Here is a 22440-nt window from a genome sequence, read left to right on the forward strand (position 1 = left end):
TTGAATTTTATCATACAGAACTGTCAGTAAGCCGTAGTTCGCAGCCGAGGCCGCGCGTGCCGTGATCACGTACCTACGAGTATATTACACAAATTACAGTAATTGTTATTAAGAAAATTACTGCTGTTTCAGCCAATTAAATAGTGGTAAGTTTTTTTTATAACCTGCCAGGAACAGTTATTAAAAGTAAAAAAGAAATAAAGTCGGTTTTAGAAAACAAAAAAACGCGTCATTATGTCTGCAAACTAAAACATCTAGGTACAGACTTCACAGCACATTAAGTTTAACTTTAAATGGTACTTTTGTGGTTGCTATAAGTGCTATTTTTCAACAAAAATGAATGTTTACTGTACAAATGTTTGTTTTGGTTTACATTGTATTTGTTAGTTCTTATGGGACAATTTCAATATTAACCAAATATTAGATATCAAATGAATTCATAATGATATTATTTATATCTGATAAGTCCAAAATGTAGTAAACAAAGTTTTTTAATAACATTGATAACATTTCCATATGTGTGGGCAAAAGCTTGGCAAACAAAGATGAAAATACGTTTGGCAGGACATTTCCCAATGTCAAGGTTAAAGTACTGGTAGAACAAATAGTAAAATGCAATCTACAAAACATTGTGACATCTTATGTGATAGGAATACGTTCTATTTTACGATAAAATATTAAAGTCTGATGTGCTGGCGGGCGATTGTACCTAGGTACATATTTTTTGCTTACTTAAATTATGTAGGTAAATACCGGTCGTTATTTACATATAAATATGTAAATCGGTCTGGTTATTTACATATTTTCGTAATCCACATTCATTCGTAGGCATGTAGCTATGTGTTCATACTTTATTGAACTGTAAACATTCTACTTTTTTCAATGTAGGAACAAAAGCCGCACTTAATGCGCGAAACATTTTCTACCAATAGCTTATAACAAACATGTCCATAACAGTTATTGCAGTAAATTATGATCTAAAAGCATTTATGACATCATTTAAGTAGGGATTTTTGACATCATCTTATCATCAGACTATATTTTTTTGGAAAATAGAACTTGTTACAGGAAAATAGAACTTGTTACAACTCCATAAGATGCTACAGTGTGCATGTGCTGTCATCCATTCAAAGTACATAAGTAGGGAAAGGTAGGCATTCCTACCCAAAATACATATTACAAATACTTACATACCTACCTGAAACACAGGATGACTACATAATTAAGTAGGTACCACATTAAGGGGAAAAATTCTGTGATTATTACTACATAGTTAGTATAAAACTTTTCGCTTTCCGCTCTCTGTCCCTACGTATGCTTAGAAAGATCTTTAAAACTACGCAAAGGATTTTGATGCGGTTTTTTTAAAGATAGAGTGATTCAAGGGGACGGTTTATAGTAGGTACCTACCCGTGCGAAGCCGGGGCAGGTCGCTAGTTAAACACTAACGTAGACCAACAAGTTTTATTATCGTAATAAGTACAAGGATAGCACACCAAACTGTACTAGTTTTTTTTTTTTTTTTTATTGTTGCAATAATACTTCTATCTCACTAATTTATATGAAGAGCTAATTAACTATATCAACAATCATCAACAGACGTGCAATTTTAAACTCAGTTTTAATTGATGCGTCACTTTAAATGTGTTTTTGGGTTTAGGTATGAAGTCACTCAATTGTTTTTTGTTTTTAACCAAACCTTTGTCATTTTATCAGACGTAAACTCATGAGTTTACGTTAGGTGTTCTCGCTAGCGAGTACCTACGTCAAAAACAAGCAAACTTTATAATGGTTTAAACGGCGGCCCTCAAGGTTAACCATGGCGTAGACGGCAGCAAATCAGACTATACTATACTCAAAAACATCTATGAAGACATCTATGAAGTTCTTGAAAGTAGCCCCTAGTGGCGCTGTACAATCTGTCATACATTTTTTGTCATTTTTTTACACAGTCCCTAGCAAGCGCACGTAATGTAAACTCATGGTAAGCACACAGAACGATGTCTGATAGTTTATTTTGACGAAGGACGTGTAGGTATTCGGTACAGCGAAGCGCGGTATCGTCTCAAATAAAAATAGCAAACTTTATAATGGTTTAAACGGCGGCCCTCAAGGTTAACCATGGCGTAGACGGCAGCACATCAGACTATAAGTTTTTGTTACAAAATAGTCCCAATTACAACTACATAAAATCCTACAGTGCTAAGTTTAACGTGCTGTTTTCTACTTACAATATTTTCGCCCATATTCACAAACGATAAATCGAACGCACAGCGTTGAATAGAACTCTGTGGCTGTGATTGGTTCGTGTGTCACCCTGTGCGTCCACGCGCACTGTGAGACCTCAGTAATGTTTGTGAATACGGGCGTACCTAAGTAGGTATACTATAACTTGGGTTCGGTACACGTATGATTCTGATTTCTGATAGGATTTGAAAGTCTAACTATAATTTTGATATTACTTATAGTTTCCAAGGCCTGGTGAAAAAATGGTGAGTTTTTAAAGATAGCTTCGCAGTAGATAGATGACTGCTTTAACTGTCAATTTAAAAGGACAGAAAACTTAATGCTGCCTATTTAATATTATTTTATAATTAGTGCCACTGCAGTTTGTTAGTATCTAGGTATTAGTACACAGCTGTACAAATAGCTTATTGTTACCTAACTTACCGTTTTTTTGTGTAATTAATTTCCTGACTATTCTGCATGAAATAAAAATAACACATCGTTGTCACAAATCTTTATTGGTTCGTCGTACACTGGTATGGTGTCACATGGTATCAAGTAGCTATGCAATTTAAAAAAACTGAATAACCTACAATATGTTTATTGACTACACAAGTGTCAAATAATATGTCATATGAAAAGGCAACACGAAGAAAATAATGGTATCTGGACTTTCTTTGTAAACATTTTTGGACACCCTGTATATTGGACATGGTTGTTAACCAGTCCGTGCCTCATACAAAACCTTCACTACGTACGTAGCAATGAATAGAAGTAGTGAAAAATGTGCCTTAAATGTAACTAGAAATGAAATATTTTTCAAATTGCACTGGTTTTCTTTATTGCAGTTTATCAAAATGGGCAAGGTAGCGACAGCAGACGCGTTCCGCTTCATGACGGACTGCCTGAAGGCAGCAGGGGCAGCGGCGAAGGCAGCTGAGCAGCAAGCCGAGCTGCTCATACAGGCTGATAGGCTGGGGCATCCCAGCCATGGTCTGAATAGACTTGGTTAGTTTGAGACGATTTTTCTTTGTATTCTTAGGCTGAGTTGCACCATCTTACTTTAACTTTCACAAACGTCAAAAATGTGTCAAACTCCATACAAAAAGCACCGGTAATTGTTATTGTTACGGTTAAAATAAGGTGGTGCAACTCAGCCTTAGATCTTAGATGACCTAGGTAACGCTTAATCGAACTGTCTTTATTTCTTGCGACTTTTCTCCCTATCTTGTGGTGATCAATTCAACCAATACCTACTCATAATAAGGATGCTTTTGGTGATTCTTATAAGACAAATTGAATTGATTAAGTGGAAAGATTAAGACAGGATAACATGGCACTAATCTGGTTCATTCTAGAACAAATTTCAGATCATGATCTACTGGGTGTTGCTCTAATACTTATAAAATGAAAAATTCTGCACGCGGCGTGAATTTCATAACTTTTGCATTTTTGTAATACTAACTGCTCTATTATTTTTCATTCCTTATAAGTATAAGTATAGCATCTTCCTGCTAAGTGTAACCGCTATAAACTACAAACGAAGTGTGAATCTACGACTTCCTTATTAGCGAGTCATCTCAGGAATTGTTTAAGATCTAACACTTACGATGAATTTTAATGAGTTTTTTAATGATCGTTTAAAAGTCTGTTCATTGTTTTACAGCAGGATCATTTGCCACGTCAATGTATGATTAGTATGTTCAAAGCAGACATACCTATAAGTGATTAGATAGCCATCTGTCCTAGTGATTCCAAATAACGACCGTGGAAAGTGCCTATAAAGAGAGTCGATAACACTTTGTATCTACATTTGGTGGGCAAAATAAATAATTTAAACTTGAAAGACTGCTTTCAGTAGAGTCAATGCCCGGCGATTAGTTCTCCGCAAATAGTGCGTAGAGAGAGCCAGCGTCTATTTAAGGGAAAATTGGTAGTACTAAAAATATAATACAAGGAAAACTAGTTTAGAAATTAGAAAGCAGTTTCAATTGAAAAACTAGTTAAATTATTCCAACTATATCATACCAATTATTAACTAAACTTAGCAGGACCTGTACCAGTACTTGATAACGGAATCATATTACTTTTAAACATAACCATATAAAATAACTTTTTTTACTTTATTAAAGCGTGACATTACATGTGTCCCTTGCGGGATTCAAAACTACAACCCTTTCCACAATAGTTTTTACTTGTCATTCACGTTTTTACCCTATACTTAAAAAAAAGACCAAATAGCAGATAATCATGTACAAGTAAGTTGAAACTAACACCACCATTTGCAAGCAGAAATATCCTCGAAGAGAGTGCTAGCAGCAGTAAGTCTTGTAAGTCCTATCATTTGATTTCAGAAATGTACGTCAACGACATAGTAAGCGGTGCTTGCCAGCCGAACAACGAGCCGAAGATCCTGAAGGAGAGCCCTTCGACCGCGTGGATCGACGCCAATAATGTGCTGGGAGCCACTGCCAGCCACTTCGCCATGGATGTGGCCATCAGCAAGGCGAAGAATACTGGCGTTGGATGGGTTACTGTAAAAGGTATGTTAATTACAAAAACAGTTGATGGTTACAAGAACAGAGTTTGGGCTTTAATGTTAGTTGTCAAATATCCCGCAGGTTAGACCTTTAGACGTAAAAACAGTTCCTGAAAAGTGTCTTATATTTAGGTATACCTTTTCAGCGCCACGGTCGTCTATAGAAGATAAACGTTTCCGTGCCCTCTACGCCAAGTCTTCTACAGAAGACAATATTTCTAATCACATTTCTTTAATTCTTGGCTTTCCAAATCTTTCAATTCGAAATGACATAGGTTGATTTTGTTAGCTTTCAGAGACGCCATAATAATACATAACTCATAACTATTAAAGATAAATATGCTGACTCTATCTAAGGCAATAGAGCGCTAGGTACCAGAGAATTCAGTCGAATCAAAAAGCACGTGTAGATTTCTAAAATGTTCTATTCTATTCTAGATTCGATAGATTGTTTATAATTTGACGAATATTTCAAGATCAAAATCAAAATCAACAACAAATTATCTGGTTATTGGTTCTTGGATAGAGACTGTACAATTTGATGGATATTTCAGGGTCAAACCACAACGGCATGGCAGGCTGGTGGGCGCAGAAGGCAGCAGACAAGGGGCTGATAGGCATGGCGTTCACGAACACATCGCCTCTCTTGGCTCCTACGAGGAGTAAACAGGTAAACGTCACACAACACTGTGTACATCGACTAAAGTAAATAAGTGGAAATGTTCACGTCAAAATGAATTAAACGCATCATGTAGAGAAGACACGGCTATAGGTAGGGTAGCTAGTTATTCTCACTGTTTAGTTAGGCTGTGTACGCACAATATCATGGATTTTGAGTATATTGCGTAGGTACACTAATGGCAGGATAGATAGGGCTATTCATACCTGTAAATAATGGATGATATAGGTAGTACCTACTTACTTATCAATCACTGATTTCGTATTTCAAGTGCTGAATGCTGATAAAACTCTAAAAACAAAAGCTACTAATATCAGTGACGAAATACGAAAATTTCCAAGAGTTTATAAGTTTTATCCTACCTAATTTATTTAATTATTGTATGGTAATGTTTGTTTCTTTACCTTCCAGTCTGCTCTCGGGACAAATCCTATGTCCGTGGTGGCGCCAGCGTCGCAGGGCGAATCATTCTACTTGGACATGGCTACAACAGCCGTCGCAGTTGGCAAGGCAAGTTTATTCTAGAGATTTTTTTTCGGGGATAATGTATCAAATTATATATACCTACCTACCCTGCGAGGACAGGGTAGGTTATGTGGAGCTCACAAAGTCAGAAGGACAGGGCATACTTATGAGACCGTGGTCTCCGACAATCGCCTTAAGTGGAAAGGAACTGTGGAATTCCGGGCAAAGCCTTCACTACCAAAACCCCTCCCGGCGATTGCCCGCCTACACGGCGCGACGGGCCTACAAGCCCCTCAAGATGGGGTTTATTTCTAGCCCTTTCCTAAGTAAATGATAAGAAATGAAGCCTTACATTTTTATTATATTCAGACTAATCTATACTTATAATAAATCTGTAGAGAGGTCAATTCTGTACATTAAATATATTTTCAAAATAACTATCAGGGGGTGATTAGTGATCGATACTGATGCCAAAAATGCAATCAGTAAAATTTTTGTCTGTCTGTCTGTCTGTCTGTCTGTCTGTCTGTCTGTCTGTATGTTCCTTATAGAAACAAAAACTACTCGACGGATTTTAACGAAACTTGGTACAATTATTCTTCATACTCCTGGGCAGGTTATAGGATACTTAGGAATTCCCACGGGAATGGGAATTAGCGGGAAAATCGTTTTGTATGAAAAATCTGAACCGCTTAAGTTAGACGCTTGAAATTCGGCATGCAGGTACCTTAGTAAACTTAAAGCTTAGTTACAACAGGATATTGCAAAATTCCCACGGGAACGGGAGTTAGTGGGAAAAAACATTTGTATGAAAAATCTAAACCGCTTAAGTTAGACGCTTGAAATTTGGCATGCAGGTACCTTAGTAAACTTGAAGCTTAGTTACAACAGGATATTGCGAAATTCCCACGGGAACGGGAGTTAGCGGAAAAAAACATTTGTATGAAAAAATCTAAACCGCGTAAGATAGATGAAGGGGGTAAAACGGGATCCACGCGTACGAAGTCGCGGGCGGCCGCTAGTAAATAAATACTTTTACAGATCGAAATGCAGCGAAGAAAAGGAGAACCCATACCAAGAGGGTGGGCACAAGGACCTGATGGCAAGGAGACGACAGATGCTGAACTGGTTAGTAACTACCTCCAATTCTTCCCACAATAAATATAAAAGTGCACGTAAAAGCTACTATACGAGTACCTACACTGGTCTATGCATGCACGCAGTTCACGATATATTTTAGATACGTCTGGAATTACCGCTTAGAATGGATTATCGGTTTTACTGACTTTATTAATAGCTCTGGCAGTTAGCCATTAAACACTCGAGGATGCCAAAAATATTTATTTTCTGGAAAAATGATTTAGGTATTATTTTACAGGGCTACAACACAGCATGTTTGATGCCATTGGGTGGAGGAGAGCAGACCTCAGGATACAAAGGATTCGGACTGGCAGCTATGGTGGAATTGTTCTGCGGAATTTCTGCTGGTAAGAATATTATGAATACCCGAGAATAGTTCCACAGTCTACAGAAAGATGGCGCTTCATGCATGACAGCCAGGCAGATTAGAGTAGAGACTGCATTTATAAAGATGTCTCATAATATGCAAAATGAAGTAACAGCAAAAACATTGAATGGTACAAAATACTTTAATGAATGAGAACTTTGACTAAACGAATGAGAACTACCTACCTACCTACTTTCATAAGTAGGTACCTACCTACCTACTTACCTTAACGTTGTGCTTTTGTAACATAGCTAACTTAATTTAACACGTGCGATTTTGTAACTATTTTTTTCTGCTTAGCTCAAGGGTAAACGGCTGAGAATACTTTATGGCATTAAGTTCGTCTAGCTAGTAGGTAGGTAGATAGGATACAATTAATGTGACATTAAAAACAAAAATCAAGATTGAATCACTATCCACTGCCATATTAGGTGAAGTCATCTCTATTTCGTCTCGACCACGTGCTCTGTATCTCGACCTATAGAATATTATCAATTTCTTGTCAGGTTCAAACTTCGGGCACCACGTGCGCTCGTGGTCCCACGCCGGAACAGGCGGCGCTGCCAACCTGGGACACTGCTTCGTGGCTGTCGACCCTGAGTGCTTCGCCCCCGGCTTTGGAGATCGCCTTACTGAGGCCATACAACACTGGAGGCAACTAGAACCGGTACGAACTGGAATTCTACACACAAACCTCACTTTAAGCATGATAAGCAGTATTTTGGCTTGACAGTTTATTTTAAAGCTTGCACATGCAATTTTTAAAAGTACTTACCTAGTGTCAATAGTTTGGTGTTTTCTAGGGCTATTTTGGTTGTGATTTTGGTGAAAGCTGAATGGTGATAACAAAGTCAGAAACCCACAGATATGGACAGAAACCTCTAATAATCCCTGTGTCAGAAACAAACAAAACTGTACCGTTTATGCCTTTGTGGTACCGTTACCGTTCATTCATTCATTCAATTTTTAACCCTATAGCTTTCGCGTGATGGTTTTTGGAACTAAAATAATTGAATTAACTAATTATTTTTTTGAAATATTTATAAACCTTATAGTTAATTGGTATTTGGTAATAATTTAATTATTGAGAAAACCTATTATGTTTCTTATTTAGTTTAGCGAAGTAAAATATGAAGATCTTTATTTATTAGATGTCTCTATAATATAATAACTAGCATTAAGTAATTAAGATATGTGAGCAAATTAATAATATTCATTTTCAATATTTTAATATAGAGATAGATCATCATCATAGAAGAACAACAAAGATTAACCGTAATGTAGAGTGTATGACTAAAAAATTGTTACCTCCATTGGTTTTTTAAAGGTATTTTCTATTTTTCCAGACGGATCCTAACCTACCAGTTTTAGCGCCTGGAGACAAGGAGAAGAAGTCGGCAAAAGAAACTGATGCGCGCGGCACAGTATCGTATGTCCAGCAACAGATTGACTCTAGCGCCGCCCTGGCGGAAAGACTGAAAGTTAAGCCCATGGAAGTGATACCAGACAACTAGTGACATCTGCAGATTAAGTTTATAGAATTTGAATATTAGAACTCTGCATTTATTACTTACAGTAAAATGTTGTTATGAATAAAATGAGCCTCAAACATTAACATTGATTAATTTTTTTGTTCAATGAATAACAGAAAAATAGGTATAAATATACCTAAATACATTATGTATTAGTGCCATTTCGACATATCTTCATTATTTTATATTCTAAAAAAGATTGTGTGATATTAGCTATCTAAATATAAATATTTTATACTGATATAATTAAACGTTATTGCACATTTCTTAATCTTTTATTTCGATTTTCTTCTTTCTCTTGGACTGATTTCAAGACATATTTTCGAAGACTTAGTTTTTGAAAACGAAGAAAATTGTTTCAATATGAACATTGCCCGACATTTTACCATTCAGCGCTGCTCAGAGATTTTTTTCTTCGTAGTAGGTAAGATCAATTTCATATTTACATTACCAGTTTTGCCAGTAATTAACAAAATATTTAATACAAATAAATGTAACAGTTGCCGGCAATTGGCAATACACTTTCCTCTTTTTCGAAAACCGTAATAAAAACTAAAAAGGTACTGTAAACTGTTGTTAATAACAGAATTTCGCAATGAGAAAAAAAAATTGGATCCTGTTAGTAGGACACATGACACAAAACAGCAAACAGAAGTAAAATCAGATTATCAAACAAAAGAAAGACCTATAGTACCTAGGTATACATTACACGTGAATTCCGCAATGCAACAGTCCCATAACGCAGGTGAAAGTTCAATTACCATGCCTACCTACATAGTAGGGTCTGCGTTTTTTACAACAGTTTTAATTATGGGTTTAACGTTAATTGGTTACCGACCTTAAACTATCTTGGATTTCTCGCTTATATATCGATTCAAACACGATTTAACAAAGCTGAAAATACTTAGTCGTAAATTATCTGAAGAGAAATTATAACTGCTACTGGCTTTCTTTGGAAACCTATTTTATCCTACTAAGTTACTTAACCCTTTTATCTACCGTTATTTTTCTCTTATAAGTAATTTTAAATAAGTAAATCCAAACGTCATTTTCACGCTTCGTAGAGCGTGGTACCTAGTCTTGATAAAGGAAAACCAGAATTTAATTACAAAACTAATAAAAATATAATCTAACATTTCGCTTAAAACGATCATAGCAAGTTGAGATTTTTTCATTTTTTTGGACGTTAAAAGACAATGTATAGGTAAAAATATTGGAGGAGCAATATTTCCTCTGCCTTATAAAGAATTATGCCTAATGCGTTATAAGGCTTGTTAGGCTAAACATTTACTCGCTACTAAGTAGGTACTACCTACTACGTTTTATAGAACTAACAGAGTAGATAAATAGGTACCAAGAAAGTATGTAGGTACCTATAGTTTACATAATATCACCACGATACATGGCACTTGACTTGGTTCTAATTCAAACTGAACTCCACGCGTAGTTACGACACCGGTCTATTTCTGAATGGCCTAAAAAGTGCTCCCGCTAGGCGTTGCCAAAGTTGCTGCATTATTAGGTGATAACTCATTTATTCGGCAGAAAGGTCACACACAACGGTCGATGGCTCTGCATTCAATGACTCCCTGCAACCATAAATATTTTACACACTCGTGGTGTTCACGAGCAAGTGACGTGCTTCTTGATTGCAATGACCTAAAGTGATCTAAGTATCTGAGAATATATCGACCCCCCAGGAGGCGATTGTGACTAGCAAGGAGTTCATTGGGGTGAAAATTGTTTCTTGAATGAATAGGTAATTAATATGCAGATAGTCCACGAGGGAAATTGAAACAAGTGTGACCTAATTTTAAAATAATTTCTTCATTAATGAACCCAAAAATTCTGGATCCCGACTTTTGCAGACAGTTTATTATTTACAGAAAATCGAATGAGTTCGCACTGTTAACTTTTTACATTCAAAATTCATCAGCTGTTGAGTTGTTTGTAGCGTTGGGAGGGTTAATAAAGAATATTATAGGTAAATAACTTACTTATTAAACATACCTACAATAAGTAGCCGTACCTTTTTAATAATGTTTAACTTACTGACCAAACAACTCAAACAATAACATCATCATCAAAAGTACTGACCGCGCCTTCAACAATCAGTTCATTCGTTCATTCGTTTTGTCTGTCTCTGTCGCCTTTTTTTGCGAGCAGTCAACCCGTCGTCGTCGCCGCTTGGTACGGTTGTCTCGCCATCTCGCTTGCTCATACCCGATTCTTCTCCCGGGAAAAGTCTTTTGCGTGCGCATAATTTGTGTTGGATAACTCCAATATATCGTGATTTTAAGCAAGTTTAAATTATTTTAAATAAAGTGTGAAACACAAAGTGTTACAGATATATTTTTATATAAATCAAAGCTTTCTCTTCTAAATCGTGAAGGATTTTTTGATGCGAGTGAGCGTGAGGTTAACCTGTTTCTGTCAAACGTCATTGTTGTTTTGATAGAATCGGTAAAAAAACGAAAATTTAAATTAAAAGGACTCGTATGACGGATTGATTAAAGTTCAATTAAACCAGCAGCTTCAGTGACGGAAGTTAGTGATGATAAAAAGAGATAAATGTTGAAATTAAATAACAGTGTATGAATCGTAACCCGACTTAGTGACAGTGGGATCTTGTTTTGATAAATAATATTAGTAATTTTGTTATTACGAGTCCAGACAATCAGTGGATTTGTGTGGGTGCTTTGTGCGTTATTTACTGCCACTTTGAATTGGCTAAACGAGGATACGTCTGCTTCACTTCTGTGGTAAGTACATTGTTTTAAAATTGAGTTCCTACTTGTCTCTTCCGCCTTGAATTGGGTACTTAATTTAACAAAATCCTACGTCCATCTTAACCTAAACCTTACCTGGAAATACTTTGTATCCATCCTCTGTTTCAGGTTCCTTCATCATATCCTAATACCAAGATATACCTAATTGACTCCAAAATTGAGTTTTTGGTTATCCAAAATGATCGCCTACTTGCACCGTTTCCTGTGAATCCTGAATAATGAGATTGAAACCTAGAAAACGTCCTACATCCGAACTACTTATTCCCTACCTTATCGGATTCCATCAGCATCCTGAACTGATACCAATTATTACATGCCAAAACAAAATGTACTGTAATTAGTTACTTACTTAAAAATAGTTCCTGTATTCACTGGTGAGCACAAAATTAATTGAAGAAAAACTAAACTTTTATTATAAACTTTCTACCTCTATAAGTTTTTAATTCAGACATGTATTTCAGTGGCATATTATTTAAGTACAAAATTGTAGGAATATTTATTCCAATAATTTTAAAATAGTAATAAAAAAAGCAATAAAAGTTGAACGACTTCAAATCATATATTGATTGCTAACAACCATAAAGAAATTGTTCTTTGCCGATAACCATTATTTTTAACACGGACCATAAAAGTAGCTTATCACCGATAACTACCTGTTTGTAATTAAAGGCATTGTAACTGTTAACATACTAATGTATGGTAATTAACTTGCCTAATAAATAAAACATCTTAAAATCTGTACTTGTTTCTATTTTGCGTACCATTACTTTTTTTACTTTTGTCCGTTTGGTCCGTTTAATATAGGACCTTACAAACTGCTGAACATAAGAGCAAACTATGATATTGTGCTATAATATTGAAGGGTATCCATATTAAAACCAAATAAAACCCTGAAATGGTGTATGAAATTAACTCATTTATTTGTTTATTCAATTATTTTTTAATAGTTTTGAAGATAAATAATTAAAATTAGCTTTAAGACGAAGATGCATGAAACTTTAATCAAAGATGTTTTTTTTTGTTCGAAGTTTAATTCATATCCAAACTTAAATATTTTGACATAAAAAAACTATGAATAAACGTATAAACTATGATTAAAAGTAACTCTAAGTGATTGGAGATTTAAGTTTTGATAACAACAACATTTTATTTGTGTCAAATAATCTCATTGTACCACAAATGTAACTAGGGTTCTATTCTGCAATATATGGTATATTGCCTGCCATATTCTCTCTAGACTCTAACTGTAATCTATTTGACTCATAATCTTAAGCCTATAAACTATGAAATGACACCTAAGAATCGATTCAAATCTGCAGTCATCAAAATATTAAAATTCGAGGTCTAATGCTGGAGTTTGAGTAATGTTTTTGTATAGCCAGGATCTACAGTTTGGCTTCTAGTGAAGGCTTAGTAGTCCCGGATGACAACTTACCATTGTGGATACAACAAATTCAATAGTAAAATTTTGGAATGTTAAAATAATAGAGTAGATTATGTTTTGTTTAGTAGGTAGTGGCTCAGGAAGAGGCTATCTCTCGCGCGGAGGCAGGAGATACCAGCGCCCTGCGCGCCTTCCTGCACACAGTTCACACGCTAACCTATTTTGTTGACGTTACTCGACGCGGGTCGATTACTCGTTGACGTTTCATAATGAAACCAGATGCTATGCTGCGACTGTATTTTATTACTAGTCGTATGGGTACACCGTTTGATTGCTGATTGCCATGTGACTTTATTATCACTACTGCTTGTTCATTCGATAGTTTCAGAGCTACCGTTTGTTTTGTTTTGCTAGATAACGATTGTATTTTCTTATTATCAAGGCATTAATGGAGGCGTGACGAGAAATTCGAACATTTATCGATAATTTATTATGTCACTAATCGATTTTTTACGTGATAAATACTACGTAGGAATTAAGATGATATGAAATGGTTACGAAGTAAGGCACAATTTAGGCGGTCTTATCACTATAAAACGATCTCCTCCAGACAACCCTTCAGATAGTCCTGGAGGATTGCTGTTTTAAATACATTGGCTTCCCTACTTAGTGATGGGTAACTTATTGTTAGTGTGTTAATTGAATTTTAAGAGTTTTAAAAAAAACCTATGTATGATTGAAACCAGGGTTCGAGGATATATATCAAGGGATATATATCAAGCCGGTTTTTATGATATAGGTATATCAACTTTTAAAATTTGTTACTGTATTTGTACTTTTGACATAAGATTTTTATTTTTTTAGTTGATTTTGCCGTATTTAAAAGAAATTTTATGTTTTTGCTTTATTTGTCTGATTTTAAGTTTTAAAAACATGTTTATGTAACACTTATGCAATAGTATTCATGAATAATACAATAAAATAATAGTATGGCTTTCATACAAAATTGATATATATCAAAGTTGATATATATCGGATATATATCATAAATATCCGATATTTTGATATTTATAATAAATATCGGATATTTTCGAACCCTGATTGAAACTGACCTGTGCATAATATGGCACAAAAATAATCAATTCTAAAAAAAAAATAGCAGAGCATTATGGCACTTCACGTTTTGATGAATGAAATTGATTTAATCTGTACCGTAAGTTTTCGATAAGATTTGAAATGGATTTTCCGTTTGAAATTAACTTACGTCACAGAATATTACATTAAGATAAGACGTAGGTACCTACCTACCTACATAATTTACATTTGATCAAATAATCTGCATTTCGATGTGTGTCTGACTGTCGAATGTCGTGTTCTATAAAAAGCGTTTAGCAGCAACTCCTGAAGAAAAAAGGATGAACCTTTTATTATTTCCATTGTCCTTGTCCTCACATAGCTTTGATGGAAAGCACGATGCAGTCTTACGTTCTACTCGATCATTTCACGCTTTGCTTTTACATGCATCGCTTGCACTTTTACAAACAGTTTAGTTACGGATTTATAAAGACAGCTTTTTATGTTATAAATCCAACATATTTTAGAAAATTCCTTGGAAAGAAGTTGCGCAATGTCTGTCACAGTCATTGTGTACAATATGTTTCCCAATCGCGAGGACGTTGGCTTATAATCGTTAGTGAAAGGCAATTGAAAACTAACTAGTCGCATCGACTTCGAAACCTAGCCAATTTTGGAGTGCATTAGCCTAGGCTCAGACCACTGATTTTTAGTTGGCCGATAGTTAGGTCGGGCTGTTAATCAGTTAAGGACATTGTATGAAAGTGCGTACATTACACCGATTTGGTATCGGCCGATTCTTCATACAAATTCAAATCGGGCCCAACTATCGGCCAACTAAAAGTTGGTGGTTTGCGCCTAGGCTTATGGCGACCTCTTTTGATCTCGTAACTACGTAGGTACAGTTCTAACCAATAAACATGATAATGAGCTTGTTTCTTTCATTATTTTTATGTAAGCAACCGTGCGATAATAAACGGGCCTTGACCGTGACATTTTGATTACCAATCAGTCAGTATTCACTCTATTCAGTATCGAGTGCGACGAAATTTCAACCACTGATAACACACACACAAATGAAATTACTTTGATTAGGAACACCTTCAAAGATATAAAAAAAAGTTTTTTTATTCTAGTCCATGCATTGTAGGACTCGACTATTCTCGCTCTCGTAGATTATATAAACATTAGCAAGATTTGAAAACAAACTTCACTTTGCAATTGAAGTTGAAACTTGAAAGACAGTCATATTTTGTAGAGAGAATAATAAATTAATTTAGCTTAAAAATTTAATTAGGGTACCTAAATATTAATAAATAAATAAATAAAAAGTGGGTTACATTAAACAATGGTCATCAAAAATACCCATTATTTAAATCATTTTATGGTTTTCCGCTACTTATCAAAATAATGTTATTATAATAAGGAAATCAATGTTACTATGGCTAAAATGATGAAGTGCTGGCGATTGTACTTGAAGGATTGCTATAGCCTTTGCTTTGCGACTGAAAAAAATAATAATTTTGCAGAGCGCCATCTCTGTTTTGTCTCTACAAATAGTTAAACCAAGAAGCGACGCTTTAGAACTTTGCAGAGCTTGGGAGCTTTTGCGTATCCACTTAGTTACTCCAGATGGCGCTTACATGCCCAAAGTACATTCTTGATAAATAATATGTTCCTGCTTTGTTTTCCTGCTAAAAATAAAATCAGGCAATAGGTACCTAATTAATTTATTCCGACGTCGCAAGGGAAAATACATAATGTAAAAAAGCTCACATATTGTAAAGAAATCGAAGTTAAAAATAAAAAATAGAAACTTATCTAAATGTTACTTGGTTTTACCTTTACCTTGATAAACTTAAAAGTATGCTTAAGTATCAGTATCCAAGTTTAATATAAACCCATAAAAAATACATAAGTGTACCTACCTACCTATGAGCTAGAAGTCTATCAATACAAGTCATAAAAATAACAAAAAGGTTGACAAAAGTCGCCTCAATAACCAATTGGTTCAAGTTGTAAAGAGATCATATCACTCACGAGGGTTAATTAGATACGGTCACTTCATCTTATGACACGGTAATTACTTAACAATTACCCATTAGTGACAATTCGAAAATGTGGAACTTGTATTTGAAATGAAAGATTTTTAATTTCTTTATTATGACTAGCGAAAACCAGGGGAAAATCTAGTGGTCCCTTGGTGCTTTTGTCCCCCACAATAAATTATTTTTTTACTCGTAGTCCCCCCGATTAGCGTATTCTATGTTTGCTTATTTTGTTTTCAGTTTCTCAAGTAATAATGAAATGAATGATGTTAATTGTTTCACATACATCAATGTAATTGGAAACGTTAGGGTACACTATTTCCAATTGATTGATTAAGTAATTTGCCAGTTAATCAGTGAACAGTCAGTGAAGTGGTAATAGGACACGAAAAAATCGACTGTAAAAACAGTGTTTCAGTGGTAATCATGAAAATATTATTCATAAACACACGAATATTTACAGATTAATTTAAATAAAAAGTGTTTTAAGAATGGGTAGGTAATTAGTAACTTTCAGGTAGAAAGTCGCTAATTCGCGTAATGAGGATATAGTGTGCCTTGACGCTTGCGGCGGCCAGCCCCTCCTTGCGGCAGCATTATTTTATACTTAAAAAACATTCTCTAAAACACATTCGCGTTATAAATTAGCCTTTCCTTGCAACTGTCCGCTCAAAATGCTTTTAAGAGAGACATTTAGGACACTTAAGCTGCGCCGCAGACGACTCTACATAAAGTAGAAAGGAACTAGTATTTATGGACAATATTATATACAACTATTAGTAAAAACTATGGCAATAAACAGATACAGCGAAATCCAGTTCCTAACTGTTCGCATTATAAGAGAGTTATCGAAACGTTTAGTGCGAGCTGGTGGAATGTCGACAAACTTTTCCGCACCATGCTTTTTCTTACTCTCACAGCATCTCTGCATCAATCAAGTCATAAAATAACTTTGTAATCTCGTCGAATATTTTCACACATGGCAACACCTTCAAACGCGTGTGTTTAAACACTGTCACACTTTGTTTTAGACCCAAAATGTAAGCGATACACTTAGTGGGAAGTTCATAATCGCCTTTACCCCGAAGCGTCTGCAAGTATTTGAATAATCAAGGTCTGGCAACTCTCAAGTAAGGTATTTTAATGCACGCTGTGCTAAAGGAATATGCATATTCCAATTTACATAATACAACAAAAATGATTTGATGAGACCAAAGTTGGACGTCTATAGGCTTACCTTTACCAGAATAGGTAGTTTATAATATTTTTTTTAATCCTGTAATTCATTCAGTCTTTTGCGAAGATAATTTCTCACGTTATGTACAGTCACGGAATGAAAAGGTTCGTCAGTTTTCAAATTGATTCCTTCAACGAATCGCGAGCACATATTACCTTTTGAAACTATGTTACAGAATAATCTCGAGTTAGAGAAAATAATCTTTAACTGTTCGTCAGTAAAGTTAAAAATTATTCAGATCAAAGTTGTTTGACGATTTATCTTGTCAAGATTATTATGATTGACAAACTAAAACCTTCTTGTCGGTTCAACCTGCCATTATTATTTCTATTAAATAAAAAAAAAACTACATTTTGTAACATTGCATGGGATAGAAAATTAAACAAGCAAAACCTTATTCTTTAGGAAACGTCATATTTATTTAAATGTTAGCAGCACTGTTTCTTGCACTGTTATGTTGGCAGGTTTGACTCTTACAGTAGGTACCTAGTGCAAGCGAAAACCGACACTAAGGTGACGAACCTTTTCATTCCGCGACTGTACCTATAACCATTTTCATTATTCAATTGATATTGTTATTTTACTTTTAACCTGAATTATATTGATCAACTTATGTTAATGTGATTGGGTGTAATTACTTTAAGTTTCTCGCTAATCCCAACTATATAATATTATAAATGCGAAAGTAACTCTGTCTGTCTGTCTGTCTGTCTGTCTGTTACGCTTTCCCGCTTAAACCTCGCAACCGATTTTGATGAAATTTGGCATAGAGATAGTTTGAGTCCCGGGAAAGAACATAGGATAGTTTTTATCCCGGTTTTTGAAACAGGGACGCGCGCGATAAAGTTTTTCTGTGACAGACAAAATTCCACGCGGGCGAAGCCGCGGGCGGAAAGCTAGTTTATTATAAGTTTAATTACGAGGTTATTTATTGCGTTAGTTAAATATCAATTGGCAATGTTTTTTATTTGAATATTCTTTTGCCCGCGACTCCAATACTCCATCCGGGTAGAAGTCGAAAATAGTTCTAATGCTTTCAATTCTTTTTTTTCCGTTATTGATGATTATTAAAATAAAGATTACTTTATTGGTATTTCATACAGTGACAGAATCCCGACGATATTAATTTCTCATTTTATCACCACTCCAATATCCGCTCATCAGACTGGCAAATACGTTAATCAAATATAATAAAGCATGGCGGTAATATTGGTGAATGAGAATATTTTTATTAGACGAGCTAAATAAATAAGTCATAAGTAATTTATTCTTTTAAGAAAATACATTGCCGGAAAAAAAAGAATAAGACATTAATTAAGAACATTGGCAACATAAAATTCCTTCAATTTTAAAAAATAAGCTGAAAAGACAAAAAAAGAATAAAAGTAAGGATTAGGTAGGAAATCTCTGATAACAACGTCTGAGAATAGTAGTCTAATTATTCGTTCTTGTATTATGTACCTACTTCCTTGAGGAATAACTATAATTACCTATAAAACGTGACTTGTTTTGACGTTAAAAGCACTGTGCACCTACCATGAGTTTACGTTAGGTGTGCTCGCTAGCGAGTACGTCAAAAATCTCTATGAATATTTTGTTTCTTGAAAGTAGCCGCTAGGGGCGCTGCACAATATGTCATACAATTAATGTCATTTTTATACGTAGTCGCTAGCGAGCACACCTAACGTCAACTCATGGTAAGCACACAGATCACCATAAAGTTTGTCTTCAAAAGCTACATTTGGAGATACTTTAGGTATCGTAGTGACGGGAAGCCATCCATCTCTCCTAAATACTAAGTTATCCAATGATTCAGATACAAACTTGGAGTGATCAGTGACTTACTCGCTAAATGTGACTAGTTAGCTTAATTCAAGAAACCCAAATAGCTCAGGGCTGTCACTTAACTTATTTTTACCCCATTTTTCAGGTGAATGCTCTCTCGGATACTGAATGTCGTTAACCTGTACCTACTCAAACACTTAAGATATTGGTCATTAAAGGTAACATGGTAGGTATTTACAACCATTTTATGGTTCCCGTACTTAGTTAATATACACTTTGTTATTTTAACTCTTCTTTAAACGTTGCCTAATCTGTGGTAAGACTGAAAATACGATAATAGCAAGTGATAGCAAGCGCAAATACCAAAATAGCTAACACGTAGCGACAACTAATGCATTTCGTTTTGGCGATTCTTCGTGTTCGGTTGTGGTAGCGAAATAACGATATTTTAGCGATTTGACCGTGACTATCGTTTGTTTGTAGAATTGAAATTACTGGCTAATATCGCATAAATATCAAGCCTGCCATATTGTCTACACTAATATTGTAAAGAGGGAAAGATTTGATTATTTGTTTGTATTGAATGGGCTCCGATTCTACTGGCCTGATTTGAAAAAAAAAATCTCAATTAAATCTAAATATATAAAAGGAGAAACTGACTGACTGACTGACAGATCAACGCACAGCCTAAACGGCTAAACGTAGGCACTTGAAATTTGGAAGGGACGTAGCTTAGGTACCGTAGAGGTGCACTAAGAAAGGAATTCCCGAAATTCCCACGGGAACGGGAATTAGCGGGAAAAACGGGATTCACGCGTACGAAGTCGCGGGCGGCCGCTAGTCATACATAATTTCTGATAAACATAGTCGGAACGAAGTTCGCTGAGTCAGCTAGTAATCTATAAATTCATAGTAAAAATCAGGAAAGGATCCTCAAAATGGCGGCCCTTAGTTAATGAAGAATGTTCACTAATTTTGTTTTTTAGCTTTCTGTATTCTCTGTTAAAAATAAAAAATACACGTGAAAGAATTATTTTGATACGTCAATTAGTTTCCAAGATATTGAATTTTAAAAGTGCGGGCGGCGGCCGGCCCGCCATTTTATGCGCGTGACGTCATATTACAGTGACTGGCTCATATTTGTATGGGTGGAATCTTGCAAGCTGAATTAAGACCCACTTCCAGGCAACCGATTAAGCTGAAATTTCGCAAACACATGTGATTTGGATGACCGTGCAATATTATGATGACATGGAGCTGATCTGATGATGGAGCTGGAAGGTGGCCATAGGAACTCTATAATAAAACGACTTAAATGCATCGAGTTTGGGCTCGTTCGTTTTGTATTGATGAGTATTTTAATTCTATATAGTAATCAGGGTCTAATGATGGAGCTGGAAGGTAATTCGCAATAAAACGACACAATCGCATCAAGTTTGGGTTAGGTTCAATTTTAATTTCTGTGATGGGTCTGGGTGTTAATATGTATAATAAGTTTGTATTTACAAAAAAAAATGTATTTAAGTATGTTTATATCCGTTTTCTAGTGAGCGGACACTGTGAATGTACGTCACGCGGGGTCACGTGACCGTCGGCGGGACTCAATATTTAAGCGAACTTTGAATGCCTATAAAATCATAACTACTGGGTATTTTTGAATGAAATAAAAACTAATGTATTTGTAAATGTAAAAGCTTAACTGTAACATAGGTTTTAAGTGATTTTGCATACCTAGTAACATTCTCAATTGCTCGAACTTATAATGAGTAATTAACAGAGATACCTAAGTAGAGCAAGATGCTGGTCTGTTTCCTGCTTCACAACTCTGGGTAAAGTTCGTTCATCGGATTGATGTTAATTAACTACATTTTGGTCTACCTATACCCACTCATGTCGATTCCTGTTAAATCGCTTGTAATAGAGGGCAGTTCAAGCTTGACACTGTAACCTTCTATTTACTTGTAGGATGCGGGCCTGTAGGTGTCCATGGGCGACGGAAATCATTTACCATCAGGTGATCCGTCTGCTCGTTTGCCTCTTGTCCCATAAAAAAAAAGTTTTTTTACTACAAAAATGTGACAGCGCAAGAGTACATGTGAAAATAAGCTTGGTTTTAATATACTATCGATGTTTTTAATTTCAAATTCCAAAGAACTGTTTGACCCGAAACACTATCTCTTCCAAGTTGACTCTCAGCGCCATCTCCAAAGTTTTTGTATTTCCTGAAACCACGAATAAAGTTTCTTGCTTACTTATTTGACTACGTCAGCAGTTTTTTAGACTATCATAGCGTTCAATCTTTGTTTATGGTCAGTTTATTTTTATTACTCTACATTTAATTAATTTTAGTTCAATTGAAATTTAGTGCGTGCCTTTTAAGATTTCTTATTTATTTAAGCTTTAATGGCATATTATAATTGGTACACAAGGCAAACTTAATGCCATTGGGCATTCTCTGCCTGTTTACCTTTGGGCTAAGCAAAAAATAGTTTTCAGTTTAATAATAATAATAAATAAATTTATTTAAATTTTTTCAGTTTCGTTAAAAAATATTTAAGTTTTTTAGGTAGGTTAAGCGTTTAATCCCCTAATTGAGCTCTCAAATCTGTCCTCTACCTACAAGGCGACTGTGGTACACAAATTCAATAATGGACTATCCTAGTACACTGCCGGCCGACTTGGTCCCAGCATACTTCGGTACAACCTCGAGCCAGCCTGCAGGCGGACAGGGGACAGTACCGGCCAGGCTAGTGCGACCAAGATACGGGCTTTTACTGTCCCGGATTGAATGGGACACAGCGGATGGGACAGCGGTAAATTACTTTAAACGTAATTTAATTTTGATTTTAATTTTAGAAAATTTCCGTAGGATTATGACCTAAATCTTACAGAAACGTCTGGAAGTAACTGCTCTGTATCTTTTTTTTACATAGTATCAAACAAAGTCACTCTCGCTATTTGTGCCCTAAGATCTTTCGAACCACTCAACGAATTTTAATGTAGTTTTCAGAAATAGAAGAGGTTTACATGTTAGTTGAATTATGACATAAGTTTCATTAATTTGCTGTAATGGGAAAATTTACAAGCCATATAATTTTGAAGCTATTTCGGGTTTTGTCCCACTTTTTGGCCTAGTAGAGTCACATCACTACTCCGAGACGTTTATTGCCAATTT

The 22440-nt window shown here is 35.3% G+C and overlaps 2 protein-coding genes across 5 annotated transcripts in view; both read left to right on the forward strand.

Annotated features, from left to right (window-relative positions):
- The first annotated feature begins 11 nt into the window (after positions 1-11).
- Positions 12-9031, forward strand: LOC114357507 (uncharacterized oxidoreductase YjmC). 3 transcript variants are annotated; one of them, XM_028311129.1, is made up of 9 exons: positions 13-146; positions 3075-3234; positions 4581-4769; positions 5320-5435; positions 5856-5954; positions 6951-7037; positions 7288-7396; positions 7923-8083; positions 8763-9031. In XM_028311129.1, exons 2-9 carry the CDS (start codon positions 3084-3086, stop codon positions 8928-8930), a joined length of 1080 nt encoding a protein of 359 aa, XP_028166930.1. In that variant the 5' UTR covers positions 13-146; positions 3075-3083; the 3' UTR covers positions 8931-9031. The 3 variants fall into 3 exon arrangements, with proteins under 3 accessions (XP_028166931.1, XP_028166930.1, XP_028166929.1); XM_028311128.1 differs by lacking the exon at positions 13-146 and adding an exon at positions 2469-2492; XM_028311130.1 differs by lacking the exon at positions 3075-3234 and having other exon boundaries at positions 12-146.
- Positions 9032-11110: 2079 nt separating this feature from the next.
- FDL (fused lobes) overlaps positions 11111-22440 on the forward strand; it is a 110125-nt gene continuing 98795 nt past the window's right edge. For both annotated transcript variants that reach the window (XM_028311115.1, XM_028311114.1), the window contains exon 1: positions 11111-11710. The gene's annotated coding sequence lies outside the window, so the exon portion shown is untranslated. The remainder of the gene's footprint in view (positions 11711-22440) is intronic.

The sequence above is a fragment of the Ostrinia furnacalis genome, unplaced genomic scaffold (genome assembly GCF_004193835.3).
Source record: "Ostrinia furnacalis isolate ACB-3 unplaced genomic scaffold, ASM419383v2 OfSCF3206, whole genome shotgun sequence".
Taxonomy (NCBI): Eukaryota; Metazoa; Arthropoda; class Insecta; order Lepidoptera; family Crambidae; genus Ostrinia; species Ostrinia furnacalis.